At 49.0% G+C, this 23848-nt stretch overlaps 6 protein-coding genes across 6 annotated transcripts; 3 read left to right on the top strand and 3 right to left on the bottom strand.

The window, feature by feature from the left end:
* Positions 1-1504: 1504 nt before the first annotated feature.
* FIESC28_11108 (uncharacterized protein) lies at positions 1505-2667 on the top strand (the record flags this gene model as incomplete). The annotated part of the gene is made up of 3 exons (XM_031165237.1): positions 1505-1707; positions 1758-2004; positions 2137-2667. The coding sequence occupies 3 exons, from the start codon at positions 1505-1507 to the stop codon at positions 2665-2667; spliced, it is 981 nt and encodes a 326-aa protein (XP_031010699.1).
* Positions 2668-4047: 1380 nt separating this feature from the next.
* Positions 4048-7860, bottom strand: FIESC28_11107 (uncharacterized protein; the record flags this gene model as incomplete). The annotated part of the gene is made up of 8 exons (XM_031165236.1): positions 4048-4256; positions 4304-4427; positions 4484-4659; positions 4708-6569; positions 6628-6812; positions 6876-7351; positions 7428-7506; positions 7771-7860. 8 exons carry the CDS (start codon positions 7858-7860, stop codon positions 4048-4050), a joined length of 3201 nt encoding a protein of 1066 aa, XP_031010698.1.
* A 2742-nt stretch (positions 7861-10602) lies between these two features.
* FIESC28_11106 (uncharacterized protein) lies at positions 10603-11412 on the top strand (the record flags this gene model as incomplete). Its single annotated transcript, XM_031165235.1, has 1 exon — positions 10603-11412. One exon carries the CDS (start codon positions 10603-10605, stop codon positions 11410-11412), a length of 810 nt encoding a protein of 269 aa, XP_031010697.1.
* Positions 11413-12689: 1277 nt separating this feature from the next.
* FIESC28_11105 (uncharacterized protein) lies at positions 12690-13344 on the top strand (the record flags this gene model as incomplete). The annotated part of the gene is made up of 2 exons (XM_031165234.1): positions 12690-13131; positions 13181-13344. 2 exons carry the CDS (start codon positions 12690-12692, stop codon positions 13342-13344), a joined length of 606 nt encoding a protein of 201 aa, XP_031010696.1.
* A 2239-nt stretch (positions 13345-15583) lies between these two features.
* FIESC28_11104 (uncharacterized protein) lies at positions 15584-16631 on the bottom strand (the record flags this gene model as incomplete). The annotated part of the gene is made up of 4 exons (XM_031165233.1): positions 15584-16143; positions 16204-16285; positions 16342-16404; positions 16473-16631. 4 exons carry the CDS (start codon positions 16629-16631, stop codon positions 15584-15586), a joined length of 864 nt encoding a protein of 287 aa, XP_031010695.1.
* Positions 16632-20109: 3478 nt separating this feature from the next.
* FIESC28_11103 (uncharacterized protein) lies at positions 20110-22829 on the bottom strand (the record flags this gene model as incomplete). Its single annotated transcript, XM_031165232.1, has 2 exons — positions 20110-21937; positions 22603-22829. The coding sequence occupies 2 exons, from the start codon at positions 22827-22829 to the stop codon at positions 20110-20112; spliced, it is 2055 nt and encodes a 684-aa protein (XP_031010694.1).
* Between the last annotated feature and the right edge of the window lie 1019 nt (positions 22830-23848).

The following is a 23848-nucleotide window of genomic DNA, read 5'->3' as shown; positions in this document are numbered from 1 at the left end:
AAGGAAAAGCCATTTGATTGGTTCGGGACATTGATTGAACCCCTGCCCTGCACTACACTACAGCACGGCATTGATATGCACTTTGTCCCAAGATAATCTGACATACCCTAGACTAGGTATTTACTTTTAAGCCTCAGAACCCGTCACTTTCCACCCGATAAGTCTGTGTCTCACTCACATGAATATTGAGATAACCATGTCGTATCGAGGGGAACTCATGACTGAGACTCTCCCAAGTCAGCTTGATATTAGCAGAAGGAACGTCAGGTCTTGACCATAACCGCTACGAATTACGTAGTGAAGCTTGACAATGAAGACGGCACATCTCATACTGATTCCTCATCGCGGCACTGACATCATTCTATCGAGGGAAACCAATTGTTTCCCACTTATAAGCACGGCCTCAATGTCGATCAACACGGACGAAAGAACTAAAGACCTTCGTTGTCAGGTGGGTAACAGAAGAATCGTCTTCTAAGGCTTAGGTTACTAAAATAAAGTAGCCAAAGAGCGGATCTAAACTGGCATAAGACAACTAAACTATTTTGTCCCTTATGCTTCTAGCGGTCATTTCTTCTGACACCCTGAGAATTGTGCACGCCTTCAATGGCTAGCTGAAGCTACTAATGCATGTCTTACATTAATGTCAATAGTAAACAGCCTCAAAAACCTGTTGGAAGGGTACAGGACGGGCTGAGATGCGGTGGAACAGAAGAGAGTTGATGAATGGACATGGCAACCTGATGGACATAAAACCCCTTCATCTGCTCCTCTGAGCTGTACGGCATTTCCCAGTTTCTGGTACTATTCTACCCGAGCATGATATTACTGGCCAAATTATTCCGATAAAGGCTAAAGAAAAACCTGGGAATACTGCGATCAAGAATCTGGAGATGAAGGCAGAACTTGGGAGTTCTCTCCCACCAGGGGACAAGCATGTAAGTCCAATCCCGAACATAACATCTCCAAGCTTCAATAGCTTATGCCTTCCAAGGCAGTCAGTGTGTATATACCAACATGGAAAGATACGGTCGCATGGGCGAGAAGAGAGCCAGAACTGATCTCCCAGTTGAAGACCGGCTACCCTCGATTCTTCGTTCCGCTTGTCGTAGGTCAGCTTGCTGAACAACTACTTCAGCGGACCTCTTCGGAATCCACTTCAGATGAGCTTCCGCCTGAGTTAAGAGCTTTGTTAGCTGAGCCTGGCCGATCAGTTATGCTATTACCGGCAAGTCATCATGCAAGGATGTGTGACGAGTATCTGAACGCCCAAGATAAGGGACAGACGTTTGTCTTACAAGCCGACTTCAATAAGGGGGTTAGGTTTGCGAAAGACTTGACAAAAAACTGCACTCTTGACAATATTTATGCAGTAGTCTATCCACAAGGCTTGGCTGTGGAAGCCAAAGCATTCTGGCAACACACCGGATTTGGAGTCTCGAGTCGGCGGGCCACGTACTGGTTGGAAAATGCACCCTTCTTGAGCCATGCCAGCAGGTCATATATGAACCATCTCCCAGACGAAGAGGCCTCAGAATCCAAACTTGAGGTACAAAAGCGGATTGCCGACTTATTCAGTACCGACACTAATAGGCTGGATGTGGATGACGTCTTCCTGTACCCGAGTGGCATGTCCTCGATCAGCCATACTGCGGAACCCATTCAACATCTCAATACAAATGGAAAAGCGACTGTCGCAATTTTCGGGTATGTAGACCTGGAGTCGGGACTTGGTACTTGACCTAACAGTGACACAGCTTCCTCTATGTCGACACTTTCAAAGTTTTAAGCAAGATCTACGGGTTCAACTGCAAGCTCTATGGTGCTACTCCATCCGATCTAGATAATCTCGAGGCAGATCTGGCTGATGGACTACAGCTATCTGCTCTCTTCACCGAGTTTCCAGGCAACCCGCTCCTCGGCTCAGTAGACCTTGAACGTCTACAAAAACTCTCCATTGACCACGATTTCTTATTCGTAGTAGACGATACGGTCGCAACATCAGTAAACGTCGGGATTGTATCGTACTGCGATGTTGTTTGCACGAGCTTGACAAAGATGTTCAGCGGTAGTTGCAATGTCATGGGTGGCAGTGCAGCGCTCAACCCACAGTCAAGACTTTTCCCGACTATGTAGCAGCTTTTGAAGGACGGATTTTGTGATACATACTTTCCTCTGGATGCAATAGTCATGGAGAAGAACAGTGCTGATTTTGAACAACGAGTCATTACGGCAAGTGAGAACGCGGAACGAACAGTAAAGATACTCTGTAACCATCCATCGATCGAACAAGTATATTATCCGAAAGGCAACCCAACTCAAAACATCTACGAAAGATACAGGCGACCAGGAAAGGGCTACGGTTATTTGCTCTCTATTCGCTTCAAGACACCAGAAGCTGCGATAGCGTTTCATGATGCCCTGGACGTAGCCAAAGGTCCAAGCCTGGGGACCAACTTCACTCTCTGCTGTGCATACACACTCTTCGCACACTTTTCCGAGCTGGACTGGGCCGCCAAGTATGGTGTAGTTGAGCACCTGGTTCGGATCAGCGTCGGGATCGAGAGTCAAGAGGCTTTGGATGAACTTGTCAAGACAGCATTGGATGCAGCCTTACATGCCCTTGGAACGAGGGAAGAGTTTAGCTATATGGCTGGTAAACTGTGATAGATATGGGTAATGATTTAATAATGAACTAGTTTCGACTACCATCTCAGTGGTAGTGTCAAATGTTATGTATCACATTGCTACCATATACCATAAGAGTGCCGTTCGCCCCGCTGGATGGGTTGATCTTGGCATCGTATTTGTTCCAAGATCTAATCTCCAGACACCCGGTAATAGGGTTAGTGATATCGCCAAGGATAATCTCGTTAGTAGGGATTCTCGTGGAGATCCGAGATTGTACGTAGGGCTGACATGGGCTATTCCTTGGCTTGTAGTATACTCAGGGCCATCCTTCTGCAGCATCATCATAACTTCCTTGCTTCTTACGTTGTGAATGGTTAGGTTCTGGTTCGTCTGCGAAGAAACACTGGTTAGACATTGCAAACAATATGTCTGCGCAAAATGATCTGGCCAACTGGATCAAAGAGATGGCTTATTCACACTGCTGTAGCCCAGTTGAAAGCTTTAAGCAACCTTGCTTCTACTTCAAGCCAGAGTCATCGTCAAGACCACGAATCCTATCAAGTTGCCTTCTTCCTACCACAAGATCCTAGTATCTGTTTGTGTGTCTGAATGAGACTCAATACCTAACCATGCGTCTCCTCCTCTACTTCGCCAAGATGTCCCTTGTTCTTGCCTGCACACTCGTCATCTGCAAGAGCCACCACTGAGCAGACCTAAGCTACATCACCGGCCGTGCTGTCGACTAGACTCCCAACAGTGACCAGACTTCTAGGTCTTCCCAGGCAAGCAACTACAATAAACACGATTAACAGCCTAGCGTCTCAGCCAGTGTGTTGCTGCAGTATTTTCTCGATAAGAAAGGCGACCCAACAAACGAGTTTAGTACAAGACGGTCGAGTGATCATGTTCCTTTATGACCAACGCTTTCATGTTACTATAAAAGGTCTCGGCATCACTGTTCATGGGTCGAACGAGTTGGTCTGAACCTGGAACTAATTTTTGAATTTACCTTTTGACTATCTGATTCGAGGGTTGCAGCCATCTCCAATCACCGTCTCAAGTCTCTCTCTCCTGCCTGATGGTGCACTCGTTTCTTTTCGTATCTGTCGTGCTCTCGTCGCTTCCTGTCGGCACTCCTTTGCCATCATGATAAACACCTCGTCAAATAACCTCCCAACCAGCTATCCTATGCCAATCATACCCACGGCACTCTTTCGGAAGGTCCGCCACTAAATGGGTTCGTCCATCATTGTTTGCACGTTCTAAAATCTGTTTCTTTTGATATGGGCTCAACACGTCTCTTGGTCTCCGGGGAATCTTTACTCCTGCCCTGACATGAAAGGAGAAGGGGATATAACAAAGGGGGTAGAAATAACTTCAATAACTTATTTTCTCTCAACCATCAAGTCCGCCACATTAGCTGGCACCTCCGTTCTGTGCGCCTAGGCTGGCAGCCATGGCGGCAGCTTGCTGCTGGGCGAGAAGCTGTGCTTGCTGCGCCTGTTGGGCCTGCTGCGCAGCAATCTCTTCGGCCTTGACCATCACGTTCTGAATAACGTTCTGGTCATCAGCTGTAAGGTGCCCGGCCAAACCGCCATAGAATTGGGGTTGCTCTGCTTGCATTTCTAAACAAAATCAGCGATGTACTGTCGTAAGTGCGCATTCAACCTACTCATTAACGTGTTGCGGAAGAGCTGGTAGGGTTCAATCTTGTCGAGCGGTGACTCGAGTAGAACAGAATCCTCGCCGAGATCATCTTCTTCGGCGTCATCGATAGCTCGGCTGAACTTTTGGGCCTGGTTTTGTATTAGCAATGATCACGAACACCGCGATTAGTGCGTGCTGAACGTACCTCCTCGTTGAGGAAATTAAGGTAAGCAGTGCTCTCGTCCTTGGACTCAGCCGTCTCGCCGGTCTCTTCCTCCTCTTCGGCGTTCCAGTTGGCCCCATCGTCATCCCACTCATCCTCCTCACCATAATCGTAAGTAGACTCGAGGTGGAAATCATCGCGCAGAGCCTCGTCACGGTCTGTAATTTGTTAGTTTCAAATCTTTTCCAAAATTTCATTGGACTTACTCTTTTGGGCAGCAGGGAGGGAGCGGAACAGCTCAGTAATGCCCTGAAGCAATCTCGGCCAACCAACAGACACACTTTGTGGGACGTGCTCAGGGTTGAGGCTAAGAAGAGCTGAGATAGCAACGATGCACAGCTTCTTGTCGTGGACACGAGTGAAAGCTGTCATGCTGCCAAACCAGAGGCTGAAGAAACGGTTTGTCCAGCCCTTGTTCTCAAGAACCTGGAGTGTGAGAAGAGGGTTGTAGTGGATCGAGTTGATCACCATCTCCATCAGGTGAATGCGATAACTCTTGACCTTGATATCCTCGTTGGCTAGAATGGTCATGGCAATGTTAATGAAACCTTCAACGCAGCTATCAATCTGGCCCTTCAAGCTAAGCATCATGGCCTCTGCCAACTTGCAAGCACATATTCTCTCGACCCCGCCCTGGATACTGTCGGTGAACATGTCGGCAACCATGGAGTAAAGGGCTTGAGTATACTCGGGCTTCTGAGCCAACTGAGGAGCACCAAACTGAACAAAGTTGTCCAGGGCTGGCAGCATATCCTCAAGGTAGTACTCAGCACCCGCCTTAAAGGTAGTGTGAATCAGCTCAAAGGCCTGCCACATAGTTGGAGAGATAGACTTGGCGGCGAATGTGCAGCTATCGATGATTTCAAACACTTCGTTATAAAGATCATAAAGCTTATTCTCCAGGGTCACCTTGATGACAGGCATGAGGACAGCCTCGATGTGGAGCAGGACATCAGGAGTGCTCTCAAGAGTGAGGATCAAAGTACCAATAGTTTGCAAGACACCAAGGGCAGTGATGCTCTTGTCATCGTATTCGTTGTAAAGTTCCCCATCATCGCCAACCTTGCTCTCTTTCTCGAGAAGCTCACGAACGATCCTCATGTAAGTATCTCGGAGTTGTTCGCTGAGAGCCACTGCGAATGGAGTGAGCTCAGTAGCAAAAACCTCGACGAAATCCTCCATGACGTTTGCGAGCGCATCGATATCGGCTTCGTTGGCGAGCTTGAGAAGCTGCTGCATGATGGTGGGGATATTCTGTTGCATGCTCGTTCGGATGATGTCGTGTCGGATAAGAGGCTGAAGAGCGAGCGCAGCGGTGACACGGACGGGGAGGGCAGGATCAGCCATGCAGTCCAGGATGTGTCGGTAGATGGTGAGGAGATTGTTTTGATCCTGGAAGTTAAGCTGCTCGAATTTCTCGATGGTGTCGCAAGCGCGAGCACGGAGATAGCCCTGCGAGCTAGTAAAGTCAGGGAAAACATAACGAACAAGGAAGTATTCAACCTGGTCCGCAATGGGACTCTTTTTGCCCAGGATAACAGGAGCCAAAGTAGCGATCATGCGCAAGGCACCCTCCTTGGCAATGTGGTTCTTCTTGTCATCTTCGGCCTGCTCATAGTCGTTGACTACGGCGTTGACAAACTTGAGGATCTCGAAAGTCTCCTTGCGGCGGTTCTTGGTGAGGTTGACAAGGAAGTTTGTGGCTGCGACATCAGGAGCGGACGCCTCCTCGAAGTAGTTGAGCTTTCGGTGAAGATACTCATCGGGCTCATCCTCGAATTGCTCGACATCCTCCTCGGTAAGGCAGAGGACGGGGAAGACGAAGTGAGTGACCAGGTTGGTAAGGTGAGGCTTCAGGTGTGCCCACATCTCCTTTGGACGGACTGACTCGTCGAGGAAAACCAGAGTGTATGAAAGACAAGGCCGGCTGAGCCAAGAGGTTTTGGCGACCCATTTCTCGATCTCTTGGAGGTAGTGCTTGAGAATTTCGGGAGCAATGTTCGCAGTGAAGTCCTTGGCGAAAGCAAGCGCTTCTTCGCCCTTGCCTGGGCTGGCAGGGTTGCCGTGTCTGAAACCACCATGTTAGTGCTAATTCACCGATGCCGAGAAAGTTAGGATAGTCGTACCGAATGAAGAGACGGTTCAGGTTGAAGAAAGCCCATTTCTTGGCCTTCCACCAGTGATGCTTCTCGCGCTCGTGCTGGTCACCCTGCATGGCACTGGCAGGGCAGGTCTTGGAGACGGTGTGCAGGAAAACAGTACACCAAGCGATGTTGACATCGCGCTGTCGCAACGTGGGGGAAAGTTCCAACTGCGAGGAAGATCAGTATATCTTTTGTTAGAGAACATAGGCAATGTTTCATTGGAAGCGTACCCATGTCGCATGCTTATAGGCCTTCAAGGCAAGGTGAAGCATCTCGCCAGCCTCATCGCTCTCCTGGTTCACCAACTCGTTGCAGATAGCCAGAAGACGAGGGAAGCTTGCCTCGACGATCTTATCAAAGTGTTGTCGGTCGTCGGAATCGGTCGACTTATAGCGGAAGGCACGGCAGATGGCAAGTAGACATTGCAGACCAGCAAGAACGGAGCCTGGGTTATTTATATTCAGGAGTTCGAGAGTGAAGTCCATAAATCTTGGCCAACGAGCGGGGAAGTCATATTGGAGGATTCGCTGAAGGACGGGGATAAGCTGCTGGCGGACGAGGCCTTCGGAGGCAGCAAGAATCGGCAGAAGGCGGTCTCGCACACGAGCCTTCTCATCTTCGGGGATTGGGGTGGACGGGGGCTCGGTAGAGTAACCCTCATTGTTGTACCATGAGCGGTTGACACGGTTTTTGACGTAAATTACGGCTGGAGAAGATATTAGAGTTGAACCAACGGGCGAGTAAAGTTTGGGTAGAGGGGCATGGATATTGGGTCAACATACTTGACAGGCGAACGCTAGCCTCCTGTTCGGCTTGTAGAATATCGAGCAGACATTCGAGGAAACCGGGCTGTTCTTCGATCTAGATAGTGTAACAATGTAAATCAGCATGTTTGTTCCTTTAGTGATTTGAGGTTGGCGCAAGGGATAGGCAGCTGAGTAGTAGCAGTGGGCGCAGAGCAGATAGAAAGCGGCGACCATGTAAGGCAAGCGATGCTGCTGCTGCTGGTCTGGCAGAGTAGGTGGCTATTCATAACCCCCAGCAGGACCCAAAGCACAACACAGGCGTTCCCTTAAAACAGCACAACACAACACACGACACAAAGACGCGAATGCAAAGACGCACCGATTTTAACTGAATCTCAGCACGCCTTCGGCTGTCTGCATCAGGGTCCAAGCTAGCGGCGAGCAAGGACCTCACAGCGGCAGTATCCATGGTGAAGGGTGGATATATATAGAGAAGTCGACGTCGAGGCCGAAGAGAAATGGGAGTGTGAGGTAGGTAGAAAGAAAGGCGGACGCGGACGAAAGAGGCGGAATCAGGATCTGTCAGGACTGGATAAGAATGGCGAGCGGCGGATGGCGGGGCATGGATCTAGAGACAAGCCAAAAAGCACAAAGTCCACCTCAGCTAGTTCACAGTCGGAAATAGAGGGCCACGAGCAGACGCAGACGCAGATGCAGATGCGATCTCGAGTCGAGTCGAGTCGGGAGGGAGGAATCCAAGGTATTCGCCTCAAAAAAAAGGTCAAAAAGACTCTTTTTTTCTGTTTTCAGCAAGACAGGATTTCTTTTTTTACTTCCCTGCTTTCCTTTTGCAAGAGCTGGAATCGGAGCTGGAAATATTAGGTCAGGTCTCTATGGACGATGCCAGAGGCCCAAAAAGTTGTAGTCGGGACAAAGTAGCACCAGGGCCGTCCAAGTCCAGGGGCTCAAAAATTGGGCAAGATGGGTTTATTGGAGGTTCTGATTGGGGACTTGACTAAGGTAGGGCTCCAGTTCCAGGCCCAAGCCCAGTCCAGTCCAGTCCAGTGTCAGTCTACATACAGTACGGGATAGACTATAGGGTGCGAGAAAAATAACAGACTATAGACTACACAAATTGACCTGATTATTTCGTCTTCTGAACTCAAAAAGTTTTTTGATTCCCCAAGAGATTGTGGGACGCAATTCGGTCACTCGTCACTCGGCGGCGGAAGCTGGAGACGGCCTCGGGGACGGAGTCGAATCGAAAAAAACAGGCGCACACTCTTTTTTTTACTTTTCAGTGGGCCTGGGTCCGGTTGTGGTGTCTTTTTATTTCCTTCCTTTTGTTTTTCGGTAGATGATGAAATCTTGGTAGGGATATCGATATCGATGGATCACATTCATAGTACACAGTGAATGTATGTATGTATCTATGTATGTAGTTATTTAATCACTACAAGGGTTCTCTCACGTTCAACAGACCAAACCTCGAGTCAAAAGCAGCCCGGTCAGTCTATTGAACCAATGAATGAGATACCTCACGACGCACCAAATCTTGGCGTCTTGATCAAGTACCTACTGAGACTCAGCATGCCACGAGCAAAGCACGCGGTCACTGACGATCACCTACGTTACTGTAGGTTTTTAGGGTCGAGACTCGGTCACTCATTGTCGGTCGGGGCTTTGTTTTCTGTTTGACCATTCATTTTCCCGGAAGATAATATAATATAATGCCCCGACAACCACTGAAATTATCCCTGCGTCATTATACAATGTAGGTTCTGTTCTATACTGAATTATGCCTTATCCATTATGGGCTAATTCACAAAAGTCGGTCACATGGAATAACAAAAAACTTAGTCTGTACTGTACTGTATCTATCGCATGAAACAACACTCCGTAGCATACTTAAAATGGTCAAAACAAAACAATTTTATTTTCTTTAAATAAAAAAACCAGGCAAATCAAAGGGTCCAGTACCCATCAACTTTAGTCTAGTGCCCCGCCAATTTCCCCTCACCGCTTTTGGTTTAGAATCTTTAGTCCCTACAGCAGGTACCTACAGTAAGGCAAGTCTAGTAAATTGCTGCAGATTGCCCCCGAGTCGAGTTCCATCTCCTATGCAACGAGATATCGACAAATTGAAATGTCTAACCACTCAACTCAAGCTAGAACTTGGCATTTCGAGACTCTAAACTAGCATGTCCTCTGGTTCGTCTTTCGGCCTACAAGAGACATGAACGAGTCGTCAAAGAACCCTCCCTTCTATACCTGGCATGCAGTATTGCATTTGCAGACATAGCAAGTTGCCAGTTTGAGCATATCATGATGAATGGCATATGCTAACATGCTGCATCTTTGTATCAGTCCCGAGCTGTTTCAAAGCCACATATATGAACCAGAAACCAGACCCTCGGTTCCAAACCATCAAATCGGCTGACTTGGGCTCTGGACTTGAAGGATGACTGCGCAAAGAGTATCAAAAGCATCCGTTAGAGCTGGGCAGTACTCATCTCTATGTCGACTAGATACTTTGTGTTATACAGTCTCTACTAGTACCGTCGACGACTAGGGCCGGCTCACCTCCTTTCCATGTACGGCCTTCTCAAACCACAAAGGACGAAGAGTATTAGACCCACCGTATGTTTGTGACGATCTACCTCTTGGTTGAGTGTAGCCGTTTACCTAGTTGTATATTCCCTGATAAAAATGTAAAGATGTCGATAGATTGAAACTGAGGCAAACGATACATACATCTTCCCTCCGAATATTATCCAAGAAGCATCCTTGTCAGATAGATGTTGGGTGACAAGTCGGCGGTCAAAGCGTAGTAGACATTGGAAGAGTGAGACTTGTCCAAGTCGAATCAATGGTCACATGAATCTAATCGATGTACCCATGCGCCATGTTTCTCGTTGCGAGAGGTTGGCTGAAGTTAATAAAGACGTTAGTGACAATAGTGTCAGCTATGTCAGCTATCAGCTGTCTCAGTGGCTGCCACTTTCACGAGCTGAAGGTCAATGGATGTTACCGTACGGATACAGCACCTATAGAAGAGCATACAAGTGATGCATGTAAGACGGATTGGCTCTTGTTATCATTTATATCCCCATCCATTCCCCCGCCTTTCCTTTCCTCTTCTTTCCTATCTGACTATTTGCTTCACCGACGCCAGTCTGCCCTGTTTGCGAAAGCCTCTATACAATACAAGATGGCATCACCAACTCAGCCACTCAGAAAAGGCGCATATGCTCCTTCAGGCCCTGATGATATACGAGGCCCGTGTCCTCTTATCAATAGCCTTGCAAACCATGGTTATCTCCCCCGAGATGGCAGAAATGTGCGTGTCGAAGAAGTGTTGGCAGGGATGGATGCTATCGGACTCTCCAAGCCTCTCGGTGCCGCCTTCGCCAATCCCATCTTCCAGGAGCGTGCGCCTTCAAAGTTCCACAATGATCCAGTTGTTGAGAGATCTTTCCTTGAAAAGATGTGGCAGACTGTTACTGATCCGTGGTCGGTGATGGGAAGATTCGGCATGCGGAAGCCAGGCCAGGTTGACTCTGATGGCCACAGAGTCTTAAACTTAGACCAGCTTGGTTTGCCCAATACGGTTGAGCACGACATATCTTTGACCCGTCGTGATCACCAGCAAGGGGACAATATTACCCTTCAAAAGGATCTCGTCGAAGACCTGCTTGCCAGCTCAAAGGATGGCAAGGTCATCACCGTCGATGATCTTGTTGAATTCCGCAAGAAACGCATTGCAAGTCAGAGAGCAGATAACCCGGATGTCCATTATGGCCCATTTGAGAATGATCTCGCGTGTGCCGAGATTGCGCTGATACTCAACGTTATTGGTACGGGAGATAGTGTTGAATGTAGCTATGCCAAGGCTTTCCTCCAAGAAGAAAGGTTACCGATCGAGGAGGGTTGGAACAAGCGATCTTTTGGTATAGTTGCTTTGATCACAGAAAGGAACAAAGTCAGGAAGATGGCAGGGGTTGAGTTCAAGACTAAATGATGCTGAGTTGTCTTGTTAATAAGAGTTGGTGGCAGGAGATTTGCGAAACAATGGCCTCTTTATCTAATCACATTGGATTAATTCATTCTTTGTTTGGTTGGCAAGCTATTTACTTCATGTAGATAAATCTACCAAGGTATTGTCTGTGGCAGATACCAAGTTGCAACTCTTCCATAGTTCCTATAAGACTACCAAGCGCTTCTCATACTCCCAGGCAAAGTTCATTCCCTACTCCCGAAGAAAACAGTCATTTGTATTTGGTGATACTTTACAGTTTCACTCACAAAGTCGCACCTTTCTCGTCGTCGAAGCCCAAGACAGTATACATGGTCACGCGTAGATCGTGACGGGAAGCTGCAGTCACACCGACCGATCCAAGTCTGGGTGAGCTCCTTGATTGTCTGACTGGACCCGAGTCCACTTCTCACTTCATGCACCTCTCCGAATTGTCTATTGCCATGGTTTGGGTGAGTCAAGGAAAAGTCGGCCCCCATCTCAGCGGTCTGATACTACTCGACAAGCCACAAGCTTGTGTTTGAGCCCACGCAGCCACCCGTCTCGGTCTTCCACTCAGCGTTATATGCTTTCGCAGGATGACCAAAGCGAATTACAACAGCACAAACCTTTAATCTTGCAACCGGATGAGTTTCCTCTCAGAGCCAGCAACGTCGAACAAGCAAGCTGCTGTGCGGTTACACATGTACCTCCGCACAACATAGGTCTGTCATTGACTGCAGCATCTGACGAATGCTTGGTCAAACATACTAGCTTGATTAGCACTGCAATATCCTGCCTTGCATTGTTTGCTCTGTCCCTGTAACTCAATCGAGTAACAGAACCGCAGTCGCTTAATGACTTGTCCTTATTTTCGAGAATTCGAGGAAACTCAAAGGAAGAAGCACCGATAACAACAGAGATAGGCGTCCCTTGAATCAGAATGGGCCGTTGCATGTCAAGGTCCAAGTGTACACCACTCCGCCGTTGTCAACACCGCAAACAGGTCAAGTCCGGAGCAGTGCTGCTGCTCTCCCCTGCTTTCGGACACCCGCAGACCTCGAGGCTCAAACTGTCCTAACAATAGTTTGCATGCCATGATATGAGCGGGTTCTCACAGGACACTAGATGACTCTCTGCATGAGGTCAGTGAGCTGTCTTTGGTACGTCCACTCTTGATGACTCTAATCTACTATTATAAATGACCAGGTATCTCCAAGCTAGATGCAGAATTCACAGCAATCTAGCATTGACCTATCTTTACATCGACCGCACTTGTCACCATGATCTTGCCAATTAACTCCGAGACTGCTCAGACGATCCCGGGTGTTTCCGTGCCTGCGGTATCCGTCTTCAATCCCGAGCCATCTCGCTATCAAGTCTTTCACATCCAGCATGCCCCTGGGTCTCATAAGATCTTCATCTCAACTAGCTCCCCTAGGCCAGCTGGTTACCTTTACTATGTCACGGGTGTCTCTCTTTCGGGCCATCCACAGAATGTACTGCCTCTCATGATCGATACCCTCAATTCTCCTGATCAAATTGGCAACATTCACGAAAGTCAATGCGTCGGCTCTATCGCATCTCACGACCTCGAGCGTGTGCAAACCGTGATAAGTGACCACTCGAGACTACTCGGCCAACAGAGCTTTGCTCTTTCTCCTAATGAGCCGACCCTTTGCGAAGATTGGGTCAATGTGGTTATCGCAATGCTCCTTGACGATGGTATTCTTGTGGCACCTCCAGCCATAGTACGCGAGCACAGGCTTCCCAGACACCATCACACGGCCCATTGTATTCACCAACGACTTTACTCCCATCATCCCTACAAGCGTCGAAGCCGACATACCGTGGATCGGAGTTGACATAGGTAAACTGAGACGTTTCCTCGAAATGGCAGCTTTGGTTGGCCAGAGAGCGTTGGTGGTTCATATGTGAACTGGCTGAAGGCATTTCTTTTATCTCACTTCAAGGCAAATAGGCGTGTTTGATGATGATAACCGACCAACTCTTGTATTTCTCAACATACTTTTGCAATAATGGTAGTCCATAACCCGCATTTGATTCCCACATTCGGGTCCAGCTGGAAAAAATAATAGAATGACCTCTTTCAACTCCCTGTATCTCCAATAAACAAAAGCTTGACAAAAAGACACGAGTGACAATGAATAACAGAACCCAGGCCAAAGAGGATATATCCGTGGATCCAAGGCTGAAACAAAAAGAGAAACAGAAACATAAAAACTTCAAACAAAACCGTCGCCAGTAAACCCCATCGATCTTCCTTCATGACGCTGTCCAGTAATGCCAGACCAAGGTGTGGAGATCCAGTCTCGATTTTAATGGCGTCCGCTTCTCCAGTTTTGAGCAAATCCGGTAGGTGACAAGGCCGCTAGAAGAATACAATGTGTTGCTTGCAAATGATGCGATGTCGCTCATAGTTGGTGCGATATTGAAAATGTCATCTGCAAAAAAAGGGTTCTGCAGTTTCTGAATGCCGACGTATCACGATTACCAAAGGGCCAGTGAGGTGTAGCAAGAAATCCAGGTATGAAAAAGCTGACCAAGTCCAGAAAGGGCTCAAACGAGCCTGAGTCTAATGCGAGCAGGAATGGATTCGGCAGAAACCAGAGCAACAAGCAACCCATAGCGCATGCAACAGTGTAGCAAATTGCAGTCCGAGGTGGCGGAGTAAGAATGATTCCAAAGGAGTAGTCATTGAATCACCGTGTTTGCATGTTACCTTGACTCCTGTGCAAAGGCATGTTCTGGTTTTTGTTTGATCTTGATTCCAGGCAACTCAATGCGGGCGCAAATGAGTGTCAGTATCGTCAATGACGAACTTGAGACAACCTCGGCTGAGGTGGGTAAACATCCAGATAACAGTACAATCCTGGTGAGTTTGGTCCTATCCTTGGTAATGTATAGTAGAGGCAATTGCCAGTTGGTTGTCCCAGGGTAAATCAAGTACATCCAGGGAGATCCAGAAGTGTGTCCAGGTATAAATATACGTGCACCTAGCTGCTTCAGTCAAGTCTGGCGAGTCAGTGTCTTTGCGATTCATCAAGACAAGATCCATGGTAAGTCCATCAGTGGAAGGAAACGTGAGAGTGAGGGAACAGGGGAAGCAAAAGATCCTTTTGAAAAGGTTGGCTAATATATACAAGCTCGTTCGAACTCACCTTGCTGTCCGGATGCCGGCCTCTGCCAATAATTATTTCAATAAACGCCGCGTCTCGACGATGGTTTACATCGAAGAATCCGAGGGCCAAAGACATTGGATGAAAAGAGCAAGAACCAGCCAGATCCAGGTAGGACGGAAAACAGAATACTTCCCCTGAGGGCGAATCCGGACAGCAAGGCCATGACATGAGACACCACCCCAAATCCACCTGGTAAGGGATGGCTCCCTTTCCTTTTCCATCCCAGCGCCGTGTCCCAGTGTAAAACGTATGCAGCATGGTCTCATCCGTGTGGCAATAATGTGCGTAGTCGACGAGGTCGTAAATCCAGGTAAGGCTCATCCACAATGCATGGTCGTCATCAAAAGTAAAGAAAAACAAGGCACCAAGGGTATGCGTCTCAGAAAGGTCCGGTTCGTGTATCCAGGGCATCATCGATAGCAATAGTTGGTACGTCCAGGGTATTATCGACTCCAGAGAATCCAGGTTCGTAGATGACGGAATCAATCTCCAGGAAGATGGAATGAGATACCTTTCCAGCGGGAAACTCCTGTTGAGATGCAAACTTGCAACTCGGTGGTGGCACCAGCCAAAGAAAAGAAATCTGAAGCCTCTGAAGGGGTCATATCCGGAAGAAACAGAAAGAGGAAAGAGTCGTTCCAGTAGAAAAAATTAAGCCGTACTCCATGTAATCCGGTCATTATGCAGAAATCATCACACTCGCGAAAACGTCGGGGCGTCTCGTCAAGCTCAGGTAGGCCATAAAGATCTGGCCTTGGGTACTCCGGAAACACACCTTTTACCGGCGGCTGGAGCGATGGTGACGGTCCGAGCTATGCCTGTCGCTCTCTCGTTCACTACGTCGGCCGCTGGAGGTGCCACTGGGATTTGTTTGAGTATTTGTTGGTGTCGCGGAAGCGCGAGCACGGGGGGTTTCTTCATACTGTGAGGCCTGGGTATATCCTTGGGCTGGTTGACCTGCTAGAGCTCGATAATCAGTACGTCATCCTCATGGGAACTTGCCCAACGGGTCCTCCACTATACGCACCACGACCATAGAAGGGATCCTGGGGCTGCATTGCGTAGCCCGCAGGAGGAGCCTGACCTGAATATTGGTAAGCAGCAGTGGCCGGGTAACCGGGTTGCGAAGGTGCAGAAGTGGCATAAGCCTGCTGCTGTGCAGCGGCGGCGGCAGCAGCCTGGTTAGCAAAGGCATCGTATCCTCTGGGCCTCTGGTTGGTTCCGACATCCACATAAGGGCTCTGGCCAGCCTGGTACGGTGCGTTCATGACGGCAGCTGCAGGAGTAGAGCTAAACCTAGAATCCGCTGGGGGAGGTGATTGCTGAGCTTGTGTATAACCGGCAAAGCCACTACTTGAGCCGCCATAAGATTGGCTGTATGAACCAGCGGCACCAGTGTAGCCGGGAGCACCTGTTCCTGGGTACCTGGGTCCATCAAAGCCGGAGTCACGAGCGTAAGGGTCGGTCGAGTAGGGGCCCTCGGTAGGACCGTGATGCTGACGCGACTGATGCGTCTCCGAGTAGCGGTATTGCACTACAGGTGAGTTAGATGAGTGTCTCGGCGGCACGCCAACGTTTCTCGAGGCAATAGTACCTCCGGAGGTATTGCGTGAAGTCTGCGCACGCCTTTCACTATCCCATCTTGCAGAATCCGCTTTTAGGTCCTCAATCATAGCCTAGAGGGGCATGGTTAGTTCATGATCGAGTGCCGATGTCATGATACCAGACTTACAGTTGTTAGATTTCTGTAGGCAGTGATGTAGTAGCCTTGCACGGCCTGGCCTGTCTGGGGGTTCTATTGTGAAGAAAATGTGAGCCATTTGTTCCATCGGATGGCGGGGTCCACTATTGCTGAAGGCGTACCTCGTAGTGACCGGGACGCACGAGAGCGTCGTTGCCCAAATAACGGCAGATATCGGCGGAGATGACTTCACGGTCGATGCCATCGCGAGGGACGAAGTATTCGTTTTGTCGTCCAGTACCGGCACTGGCTGGGGGAGGGTTTCGGGATGCTCTCGACATGTTGATGTGTGGGGAGGATACGGCGGATGAAGAAATTTGGTAAGATGAAGAAGAGGAGATGGGAGAGAAGGTCGACAGAAGAGCGGGAGAAGAGGAGATAGACCCGGGGATGGGGGAGGAGGGAGACGACGTGGAGAGAGCTGAGAGGGTAGAACAGGCAGAAAGAGAAGAAGCGGGAGGGTGAGGATGAGGAGGAAGAAAAGGCGAATGGCGGCGGTGGGCGGTGGGCGTATCCTGTGGGTCTACACAATCTATTGGCTGCAGTGGTGGTGGTGCTAGGCGCTGACGAGGGGTTTTCCCACTGGCAGACTGACTTGCAGGAGACCGAGAGGCCAGCAGACGTCTGCTGGCACTAGCACTGTTGCTTGAGCTTGAGCTCAGGTTGGAACTGGACCGGCAGTGGGACAGATTCTGCTGACGGCGAGACGTCGTTGGTTGGAAGCGTCGTCTTGGGTGTGGTTTTGGTGGAGTTGCAGGAAGAGGCAGCGGAGGAGGAGGAGCCAGTCCGAAGGCAGATGTTGCTGGTGCTGATGCTGGAGGTGAGGGAAAGGGGAAAGAAAAGGGTAGTGGTGGCGAAGAGCATGCGGGAGGTTGGCGATGTTGGTGCTGATGCTGGCCAAAGCTGAGAGGTCGAGGTTGCTGGTGAGTTGATATTAATGGGTCGTCACCCGGAAAACCCTGATATTGTTGGGCGCGGTGATGTTGGTGGTGGAGCTGGTTCTGATTTTGCAGCAAGCCAAGATAGTACAAGCTGGGATCACCCGGCTGTTCTAGGCCAGGCGGGGATTGTACTAATATTTCGTCTATTGATGATGGTTTCTCTCCCACCGGCTGCTGGGTTGTGAGTGAGTCGGCTGGTTCTTGCCTGGGACTGTCCGTGACGGAAGCTTGTATCTCACTTTGACCGAACCCAACACCAAAATGCGGGATCTGCAGCTGCCGCTGCTGGTCTGGTGCGTGGGTGCCCTGATTCTGGTCCTGATCCTCACTAGCCTGGTCCTTGTCTGTTCCGCGCTGCCAGCAACCCTGCATCAAGTGGCGACCTATTTTGGTGGACCGTTTGAATGCCCTGCTACCGAAGCCAGATGCGGTTGGCACGTCTGGGGATTCCGGAAGTTGTTGCGCGTGCCCTACAGCGCCTTTCCTGCTTTGCCGGGCTGGGTTCTGGTCTCGACGTTGGGCTTGGGTTTTAGCGGTGACTGATGACACTTGGGCACCGCGGGAGGCTGGGCGAAACCCTTTGTTCGAAAGAGAGGGTGAGGCCTTGTGTTTCGGTTCCAGTTCTTGTCTTTCTTGTGACTCTTGAATCAGACGGTTTCTGGCTGGCGAGTCACAGCGCAGCCCACCGTATGCCAGCGGATGATCAATGATTGCGGTGGCGGCCACGCCGAACGTTGCTCGCTTGTTGTTGATTGTTTATGGTACTGGTGGCCAGGCTATTTGCACCGGCTTTTGAGAGTATTGTTTTTGTAGCTGGTCCCAAATCCCCTTCATCAACCTGTCAGTCGAAGGGTTTGAACCGTGATACCGTTTGTGTAGTGTGACACATGCACTGCAAGCCTCTTTGCCCGTCTTATCCCATTCAGGAAATGAAAGTATTCTGTCGTCCAGGTCACAACGTGGTTCGTCCCTGGTTTGTGTCAAAGATCGTGAAATTGCGTCAGTTATGGGGCAGTTTGGCTCAAATGTCAAATCCTGAAAACCTGAGCATGAAGGATCGATTTAACCCCGTCGTTTATTAGAGATCGAACCTGTCGCGGTCCAGATTAAAGCTCGGATAGGACCAAGATCTTTTCTGTCCGAGCAACGTTGAGCGGTTGGAAACAACTACCCACAGCCAAACAGGTTGCAGATACCAAAAGCAGACGCGGCAATGATACCTTCAAAGTCGTCTTTGTATTGTTGTGAACAAGGCTATCCCTTGTTTCAACGATGCCCAACACCCACTCAAGCCTTCTTCTCCGATTGTGGTAGTAAGACAGTGTCGGCGACACGCTGTGCTCTAAGTTACGATCGCCCGCAAGCGAAACAGACACCTCGTACAGAAAACTCTGTATCTTCCCAAAGATCAGTGCCTAATGTTCGGACTAGTGCTGTGATATTAGAGAAGCTGGGATGGAGCAACAGCGTTAGCAATACTATGACGTCTTGCCCTTCCGGATGTGAGAATAGTTTCTTTTTTAAGAAGTGCTGTGATCTGTACAGCATGGGAGTACCTTGCCGAAGTGACAGAAACTGGACGGTAAAAACGAGTGTCCAAGGTACCATTGTCACATCTTGTCATATACTTCACACTGCTGTTTTATATCCCAAATGAAGTATTCGCAACTCCCAGTATGTGCTGATTCAATAGCATGTCTTGACTTAAGCGACACGTCGACAAATGGAGCTCATTGTCAATCTACTTTGTTGTTCGTCACCTATCGAGAGAAAATCCGTGCCTCTGTGCCCTTCGGTTGCAATATCTATTCTTGCCCAAATGTCTCGGAAGATTGGGCATCCCTCCTCCTGTGGTTCCTTACTTCTCGATGCCTGTCACAGTGCTGTTGCAGAACGTGAATTTCGACTATTACGCCCACAGACGATAGGCAACGTGTTTCCACAGCAGCGGCATGCTTGTCAGGTGTTGTGAAGTGCCAGCATTGCCTCAGTTACATTTGCGATTTTTGAGGCCAATTCCCAGGTTTGATGGCTGACGGTTGGTTGGCTTTTCGGATGTTCTTTGGAGGGTGGGTTGGGTAGCAATGCGTGCACCAATTGAAGCCCAATATCTGCACCCAGGACCATGTGTTCTGTGCCCAAGCTCTACTATCCAATCATTAGCCATCCTATCAAGGATACCAAGGCGTGTCAATGTCTTGGCACTCCACCAGTCGAATACTTTGTCATCATCTTTAGTACTCTTGATACATCAGCAGATTGATCTTATCAATATGCTTCCGTATCCCCGTGAGATTCATTCCAAGATGCAGAAGCGAGCAGTGTAAATAACACAGCACAAGCGTCTAATCAACTCGCTGATCCCCCTGATGTACGCTTCGGGTGTTCGCATTGCCTTATCGACCTACCATGCCGTGTCGGCTGTTTTGGCATGAATTGTGTAACCAGACAACAGCATTCTCCCCGGCGTCTGCATCGACTTATTTTTTCAGGGGGTTGTAAATGTCAGTCGAGCCAATGAGGGCAGATTGGTGTATCGCCACAGCTGCAATAGTTTGTCGGAGCTTTGTGTGCAACTCTGCACTGAGCATGATGACGATAGTTGCCTGCGCAGTATACCTACACCCTTTCGGCACTCTGGTCATGGAACCAGAGTACCCCTGGCATGACCGACATCTTCACTTGCCAGAAGCGCCACACCATTGTGCTGTGGTTTTGAATTTAGAAAGTAAGTAGCGTAGGTCGTGGGGCTGGCAGTTCCCACGAAGAGGCAAGGACATGGCAGGTTCGATACCCGTTCCTGCCATGTCCCACCAAGTCAGCCAAATTTGAGTCGACTTTGGCCTTGCTCAAGTTTACCACCTCGGCCGCGTCTCGATACACTTCCCTGCGTCTTTGGTGCAGAGCTGCGTGCAGTAGATTGCCGTTCAGCGAATGTAGGCTTGACACGTTCCTCATCCTGGAGATCTTTGGCCATGTGCCAATCCCCGTGACTCTGTAGCGCTTCCGGGTCATTAAAGCTGGCCTCGCAGCGAGAGCATGTAAGAGGATCGATCGAAAGTTGCCTATTCTGGTCTGTTTCGTTACTGTGAGCGCTCGCATGCGGCCATGATGCGTTTGATTGATGCGAATTGAGGTCAGATTCATGGCGGGCCTCATATTCTGACTTAGTAGCAAAACTGAGGCTCTTTTTGGCGTCTTGTGATAGCGTATGTGCAGCGCCGGTACTTTCATTGGAAGTACGTAATTCGTTTGAGAGACTCACGTCGCGTTCATTGGATGACCTCTTGGAAAAGAACCTTTGGATGCCACCATCCTCTGCGCGGCGCTTTTTTGCGGAGAGTTCGGGTCCAGTGGAAGATGGACGGCTCTCCATAGTGGACAAACGAAGCGCTTCTGCCTCTTCTCCTTTGACAAGAAACGCCCCAATGCCCATATTGCCTCTGATGCCATCTTCGAAACCTCCTACACTCAGGCTGAGATTAGCACAGGGCCATATGCCTCTTCCTTCTGCAATGATTTGTGTAAGAAGGTCCTTGGCCAGATCGAAGAGACTCTCCTCATCCAGAGTCCGCCCTTGGTGAATGGGGACCTGCCGCGATCGCACTTGTCCTTCGTGACGATGGTGCAGATTCATGGTTTTGGGCCGTCTCCTGTTCTCCAAGACGCCCTCTTCAACGAGTCGCGAAAATATATCAGCTGCAAAGATTCGCAGCCATCGTATTGCTTGCTCGGTGGAGTTGATAGTAGGACGAAAGGATTTAGCTGAGAGCATCGATTTGATTTGAGTTCTTGAGTTGACCTCGCTCATATCAATGCCTCGGATAGTATTGAAGATCCAAAAGCCTGTATCGTTGCCCAGTTTCGCCTTCATGGTTGGCAATGGTACCTCTAACAGCTCGGTAACACTCTCCATGTTGAATATCGATACAATCTGCTCTCCAAGCTTTCCTCCCAAGTTCCGAAGCTTCGTAACCTTGAATCCGGCCATGAAAGCAGACACTGCCCTGTTGCGGACAACGGTCTGCTTGTTGGGTTTCTTATAAGCCGAGCCTAACTTGCTGAGGAGCTTGTTACTGGCTACGCCCGCTGAACATGTATAGCCCAACTTTTGTCGCACCTCGGACCTCACTTTGCGGACAATCTCAGAGCCGATGAGAATAGCCACGTCATCCCAATCTGGATCTATTGTTTCTTGTTCCTCATCCAAGTCGATCAAAGCATCCGATTGCCAGTCGAGCGCAGCGATGGAAGGCAGCGGAAGCTTCTCAGTGGGATCATCGTAGGGAGGCGGGTTCGAGAGTTCTGGAAAGCGCTCCAGAAGGATTGAATAGACCTGGCTTGAAAGGTCAAGGAAGACTTCATCTATACTTGCCTTTTCCACTTTCTGAACGTCGACTGGCAAAGCATCCTTGATACAAGCCAAGATCTTTCTAGACTGGAGTCGGTAAGGGTCAAGAGAAACTTTATCCGTCACGATATTGGCAGCAGCATCCTCACGATATGCCCACTTGTCATCTCCTTCCCTCCATGTGGCAACATGCTGTGCAATAAGCTCAGGACATAGCTTCTTTGCTTCCTCAACATTACAATGACGTCCAATGCCACACTCCCGAGCAGGATAGTTGATCGCGATAAGCCCTTGCCTATCAAAACAATATGTTAGTCCAGTGCCGATGCCAATATCAAGGTTGAGTTGACGGTTGTTCGGGAGTGTCGGTCTTTGACTCTATATAGTGGGCAGCGTAGCAAGCAAGGGTCTGTTCCCGTCCCTCAAGAAGCCGGAATGAAGTCGATAGTTGACGTATAATTGTACTCAACAATGCGGCGGCAGAGCCCTAGCCATGGTTCAGACAAGGTTTAGATGTTACACAGACCAAGCCAAGAAACCACGATCTTCGAGGAAAGAAGGTATCTGAACCAGGAAATCGATACCGAGGCCAATGATATCATTCCTGGTCGTCGTTACGACCAGCTATTCGCATGTGTTTCCATGACTGACACCATGATGGGTGGCTGTTGAGAAGAGAACCGCCTACTCTTGAGTCGTATATGACTGATTAGGTATATCAAGGTGTTCTTGAATGACGACTGCCCCGTCGGTAGGTGGTAGCACGATGCAAGCCCGGGCGGAAACTGGTATCCATTGCCCAATCATGGCCGGATCAAGATGATGCAGACTCGATTCTCAGGGCAAGGACAAGATGTAGCGATCGTGATAGGTAGTTTATTGAAGAGAAAACAAAAATGAAATGAACCATGTTGGTTTTGGGTAGATATGGGAGTCTAATTGAAAGCGTCGAGAACTCACCATTGCTGAACAGCCAACGGCTTGTCCTCAGGGATCCCAAGCCGAACCATTTCGCATTGCGCATAGAAAGCATCAAGATCAATATGGGCGATGACGCGCAGCGGATTCGAAGTGTTGGACGAGGCAAGCTGCGAGAATTGGCGATACGTGAACTGCGAACGCCGCCAGCCACCTTCGTTCAGTGGCGATGAAGCCCCGGGGGGACGATGCAGCGGAGAAGAAGGCATTTGGCCGTCTGTTTCAGCCTATTGCGTATGTTTTTAGGCCGAGTTATCCTTTTGCATCATACAACTGCGACAAAACATTGCCCAGCAGGCACTTTGGCCTGTCTTTTTCACGAGCGAGATTCCAATCGCGGACACGGATGCGGAACAAGTTTTCGTGTGGTCTTTCAAACTGACTCTGGCTTTAAACACTGGGCGGTATAAAACAAAGCGTGATGAGGAAGCGTGATTTCCAAGATGGAGTGTTGATACGAGTTAACTTAGATTGATGTTGTGAATGGAAGGAGGAATGCGAGATATGATAGGACTATCCACTGCGCTGCACCTACCTTAATTACCAAGATCCACTCTCGAACGTCTTGCCTTCCCTCCTTCAACAATAAGCTGGCTCTGATCTATGGGTACCTGCCTAGGTAGGTAGGTAATTTAGTAGCTACCCATAGATTAGTAGATACTTGAAAACTTCATGTCATACGTTAAAGGGGATATTTGATCTTCTATCAATTCACGTGGTTGAGTCCATTCCTGGTCTTGCAACGTCATGAATCTCTGCAACGACACGCCAACAGTCACATCTTTCATTCATCTTATCACCTCGCACACTAACATGTGCTATTAATGTATAGCATAAACACGTTCATCCATATGTATATTCTATACCTCGGCATATCACATAAAGATCGATCCAGTATCGGAAATATACCAACAGGCGCCACCTTGAAGGACTGTACTACCCTATACTTCTCCTCAATACATCGGTTCCAACCATTGAGTCCAAAACATCAACATATCCTCAACCAGGACTAAGAGTACTGCTTTTATAGAACGACTAAATCTCGTTCTCTCTCACATGAAGATTCATACTATCAGCTATTTTTCTACAATGCAAGAATATAACCGTGTTTATTGCTTCACCAAGTACATACGACCAAAGCTCGTAGAAAATACGGGATCCCGTCTGCTCTCCCAGAGTCAAGCTACGAAGCGCTGGATTAGTAGTTGGGTCGGTGACGACCAGCGAA

Source organism: Fusarium coffeatum (genome assembly GCF_003316985.1).
Source record: "Fusarium coffeatum strain FIESC_28 chromosome Unknown BRIP53273_contig_361, whole genome shotgun sequence".
NCBI classification, from domain to species: Eukaryota; Fungi; Ascomycota; class Sordariomycetes; order Hypocreales; family Nectriaceae; genus Fusarium; species Fusarium coffeatum.
The sequence above is the reverse complement of the archived record's forward strand: the minus strand, read 5'-3'. Positions and strand labels throughout refer to the sequence as shown.